General features: G+C 41.0%; 1 protein-coding gene across 1 annotated transcript in view; it reads right to left on the bottom strand.

Moving 5' to 3' along the window:
* Window positions 1–5266, bottom strand: part of NEK3 (NIMA-related kinase 3) — a 39648-nt gene that overhangs the window by 27049 nt on the left and 7333 nt on the right. The window contains 3 exon segments of the mRNA XM_011988739.1: window positions 213–330; window positions 418–511; window positions 2065–2238. Coding sequence (XP_011844129.1) covers window positions 213–330; window positions 418–511; window positions 2065–2181 — 329 coding nt within the window. The 5' untranslated portion in view covers window positions 2182–2238.

Here is a 5266-nt window from a genome sequence, read left to right as displayed (position 1 = left end):
TCTAAACATGAAAGTTTTATTTCTTAATAATTTATATAGATTTTACTTCCTAAAACCATTTCAGGCAGCCATCTCCTGGGGACACTAAGTGGTAACACCAATACAGAAATCAGTCATTTCTATTACCTTCTCAGGTAATTACAGATATCAATGCTTTTGTTTTAACTTATACAAATTTATGAGAAAAGTGGCTTCTAAACCTTCAGAGAAACTATGTAAGTCAATCTCTTACCATGTCTTCAGGAAATAACTTTCCTTTTTGCTGTTTAATCTTTTGCATTAGATCCCCTCCATCACAGTATTCCATCACAATGTACAAGTGTCCTTCAGCTAAAACAGATACAAGCTCTTTAGAAAAGTTGTAGTGGCTATAAATCAAATTCAGAAATGCACATATCTGGGGGAATTTGCATTTACCTTCAAATGATTCTTTGAAGGCAACAATATTGGGGTGTTTCATTTTGGCTAAAAGAACAGCCTCCTTCCTAGAATTCTGTGTATTAGAGAAAGACTAAAAAAAATTTTAAATAAGCATAAATTTAATACTGCATTTAAAATAGATAACTTTACAATAATATAGTTTACGTGATACTTCAATGCTAGATGCAGTTTTATAACACTACACTTTGGCTCAACTTAAATTTGTCAAATGACAAGAGAAAATGCATGGTGATTTTCCAACTCTGGCTATATTTTCATGCTTGAGCTGACCCCTTCGTTGTACTTTTATTTTCTTTTTTCATTGCCGTTGTTAGTTGGGTGTGGTGGCTATCCTCCCCAGTGGCTGGGACTATACCACCCCTATAGTGTATACTACACCTATAGTCCCAGCCACTGGGGAGGCTGAGGTGGGAAGATTGCTTGAGCCCAGGAGTTTGAGCTGCAATGAGCTATGGTTGTGCCACTACACTCCAGCCTGGGCAATAGAGCAAGACTCCATCTATAAATTTAAAAAAAGAAAGAAAAGAAATCGCCATTGTGTAATAACACAAGGGTTCTCAGACCAGCAGCATCAGCACCAACTGGGAACTTATTAAAAATGCAAATTCACAAGCCCACCTGGCCCTACTCAGTCGGAAGCCTGGGGGTGGAGCATAGCAATCCATGGTTTAACAAGCCCTCCAGCTGATTATGATGCTCACTCAAGTTTGAAAATCACTGAATGAAGTCAAGAATACAGTGGGAAAAAAAAACCTAGCACTCTGAGACCTTTATTAGACTGTGTTTTTTAAAAATTGACCCAAAATATTATGACATAGTCTTCATGTAATGAATTCTTTCATAGGACAACTATGATACATAGTAATGGTCTACAAGGAAATAAAACCTATAAACTGATCCACAGAGTAGGTTTACTGGTACCAAAGGTTAGCATTTGTTCTTCATTGTATTTTTATGATCCTTTTTCATTAATATCGCACCTGAATTGCTTTGGCAAAGATTTCCTACACCATTAGGTATACAAAAGTGGAAGTTATTACCAATTATTTGCTGAAATAAAATTAGCAGTAATCACCTCCAAAACTTTCACTGTTTTTCTCCCATTGTTCATTACAGTATCCTAAGAACCACATATAATGTATTGAGCCCTTACAAAGCTAACGAATAAACCAATTCTATCTTTTGCATGAAGGAGAAATTCCATATTAAAACTAAAAAACTTATTATTTATTTATTTACTTTTTGAGACAGAGTCTTATTTTGTCACCAAGGTTGGAGTGCGGTGGCACGATCTCAGCTTACGACCACCTCTGCCTCCCAGGTTCGGGTGATTCTCCTGCCTCAGTCTCCCGAATAGCTGGGACTACAGGTGCACACCACCACACCTGGCTAATTTTTTAAAATTATTTTTACTAGAGACGCGTTTTCCCCATGTTGGCCAGGCTGGCCTCAAACTCCTGACCTCAGGCTGGTCTCAAACTCCTGACCTCAGGTGATCTACCCGCCTCTGCCTCCCAAAGTGCTGGGATTACAGGTGTGAACCACCATGCCTGGCCAAAAACTTACTCTTTTATATAAATTACATGTATACTTTCAAAGTGAGCTAATTTCTTTAGTAGTGACCTTGGGAAGCCTTATTTCTTTCATGGCAAACATCTGATTACTGCTTTCATGCCGAACCAAAAGAGCTCTGCCGAAGGAGCCCTCCCCAATCATTCTCAGGACCATGTAGTCATCCATGCTGGGGCATCCACACAGCTGGGCTCCACTCACGCAGTCACCATGGGCTCTCCCAAACTGCATTCAAAAGCAGAAACATTTGAGAATTAAATGTACTTTCAAAAAGCAGAAGTTAATTCAAAGTAGCTCTCATAACCATGATAAGAGAAAAGCAACTTATTCCTTTTGAAGGGGATCAGTGTATGATACCCCAAAATATGCCACTTTCACATAAGAATTGTTTTGAGCTGAAACCAATTTGCTCTTTGCCCTCCCTTTTTTGTATAAATGCAGGGCATAAATTTTCCTGTGTACAGGTAATAAACATCCTTTTGTAAATGTGTCTTCCTTTCCAGTACCAGGAAGAGAGCAACTCTTACCAATGGGGAAGGCGCCAACTTGAGTCCACATAACAAACCTTACTGAATAACCCTTATCTTCTGTTAGCTTCCCCCATATATTTATCTTCCTACAACTTACCCAGGAAGAATTCCCCTACTTTTGTCTAGTTACTTCTCTACAATTTATCACTCTTTGTTAAAATGGCACGTGGGCCCCCTGGTCTAACCACTTCTTTACATTTATGCATAAACCTTTTTTCCTGTTAATCTATCTTTCATCAGTTTATTTTGCAGGGCCCAGCTACTGAACCTAAGAGGGTAGAGAAAAAAATGTTTTTCCTCCCCTAGACTACATTCAACAGGTAGACACTGAGCACCAACTGAGTCAGATGTTATGATCTGAACAAATCTCTCATAATCCCTGCCATCATGGACATCCCATCAGAGATAACCATAAACCTCAACAAATGTAGGCTATTTAAGCTGAAGCCTGAAGGATGAATGAAACTTGACTAGACAAAGAGGAGGAAAACAGTAATCATGGAAGAGGAAATTGCATATTTAAGAGCTAAAGAAATTACATTCAGTTCAAGAAATTGAAAGAAGAATGTAATAGGCTGCTGAAGCATTTTAACCAAGAACGCAATATCATCGTATTTGCATATTAGAAAAAACATTCACTCAGATTGCAGATTAAATGGACCAGTGGAGGAGGGGCAGGAAGGCCAGCTCAGAGACACAGGCCAGTTAGGAGGCTCTAACAACAGAAAAGGCAGGAAAATAATGAAATGGAATACAGTGGAGGCAATGGGGCCAGAAAAAATGGGAAGGAAAGATGTAAGAACAGTTGACAGGATTTGTGCGGGCAGATTTATGGGGGGGCAAGCAGAGAAGAGGGCAAGGTTGACTCCCAGGTTTCTGGCATGAACCAGATGGTTTCTGGCACTCCCTGAGAGAGGAAAGGCACAATGGTTGTGTGTGAGGTTTCTGTTCGTGTGATTTTTCTGGCAGTGGGAGTGTTGCAGGGGTGGGGCAAAACATATTGGCAGAAGAGAGACATGTGTTTCATTTTGGACGTGCCGAACTGGAGGTTACTGCGAGTCAAGAGAGATGTTAAACACACAGTTGTAGTCCTTGACTTCAGTCTCCCATCTATATTTCCAGGATGAAGCAGCTAGTAGGACTGCTTAGCACATAAGAGAAAATGGATAAAACGTTCCTAACACTTTGCCAGGTACATAGAAGGTCCTGAATAACTGGCAGCTATTATGATTATTAAAACCTTAGAAAAGCGATGCATTCTTTTTCATTGCAGGAAAAACACTGGAATGAATTTACTTGATTTTTCAAAAAGCTTATAGTGTTTGTTTTTTGTTTTTTATTTTGAGACGGAGTTTCGCTCCTGTTGCCCGGGGTGGAGTGCAATGGCGCGATCTCGGCTCACCGCAACCTCTACCTCCCAGGTTCGAGCGATTCTCCTGCCTCAGCCTCCCGAGTAGCTGGGATTACAGGCATGTGCCACCACACCAGGCTAATTTTGTATTTTTAGTAGAGATGAGGTTTGTTTATGTTGGTCAGGCTGGTCTCAAACTCCCGACCTCAGGTGATCCGCCCACCTCGGCCTCCCAAAGTTCTGGGATTACAGGCGTGAGCCACCGCATCCAGCCCTAGTGTTCGTTTTTCAATCATACCACAAAGAATTATAAGGAAGAGAGAGCATGACAGGCAAAACAAAAAATCAAACTAAAACCTCTACTACAGTGACCTGTAAAAATTCCAGTTTGTATTCCTGCTTATCACAGAATTACAAGGAAATCCTAGAAATAATTTCTTCATATAACCAAATCAATCATACACATTGTCTTCGAAACAATGTTTTTCCAAGACTGATGAGGTCTTTGAGAGTACATGGATGTGAAAGAAACAAGTCCTTTACCACTATTCTAACACCTGGTATTTACATGGTTTAACATGGAAGCCAAGTTTTCCCATGTTCTTATTCTTCGTTTCTTCGGGGCTTTATTCTATGCAATGGCGAATAACTGAAAAATAAGAGCAACCAGGCTTCTTAGCTGAAAACCACATTTGATCTTTTCTGCCCACATTTGCCTCTTACTCAATATTACACCCGTATGATCATTACAAGACCTGAATACACTCTGAACATGGCAAAAGTATATCGGCCCCTTCGCATGCCTGCGATAATTTTAAAAACCTAATAAAGTGATTTGCAAATACCCAGAAGAGGGATCACAGGTGAGACATGGGCTAAATTCAGAAAGTGCCCTGAAACCGCCTTTACAGATATATAAATAATGAGAGAAATCTAACACGACTGACTCATCTTGCTTCTAACCTCACGGGCTAAGATTTTGTGTTGTCGTTTTCTTATTCTAGCATAGAGGCTAGGATAACTACGAGGGATTTCGTATTAACTTCAAGACAAGGGAAACTGACCCCACCCCCTCCTGGGAACCAACGAAGCCGCTCAGAGTTTCAGACGCTCCTGTGATTTCATCCCCAGCCGGTCAATTGTTTTAGTTTCCCAGCCCCCTGCCGCCAAAATACTGTTTAAAACCCTCGACCCCGAATTCTCAGGGAGACAGGTCTGAGACCCTGTTCTGGTTTGGCCAGCCCTGCGCTTATTAACCTCTTTTTTGCTGCAACAGCGTTTTTCATTGGTTCTTTCCGGACAGCGAGCGAGAACCCGTTGGGTCGGGACAGGCGCCCGCGCGGCAACTGCACCACTGCGGAGCCCAGTCGCC

Source organism: Mandrillus leucophaeus, unplaced genomic scaffold (genome assembly GCF_000951045.1).
Source record: "Mandrillus leucophaeus isolate KB7577 unplaced genomic scaffold, Mleu.le_1.0 Scaffold338, whole genome shotgun sequence".
Lineage (NCBI taxonomy): Eukaryota > Metazoa > Chordata > Mammalia > Primates > Cercopithecidae > Mandrillus > Mandrillus leucophaeus.
Note: the sequence above shows the minus strand (reverse complement) of the source record. Positions and strands in the feature narration are given on the sequence as shown.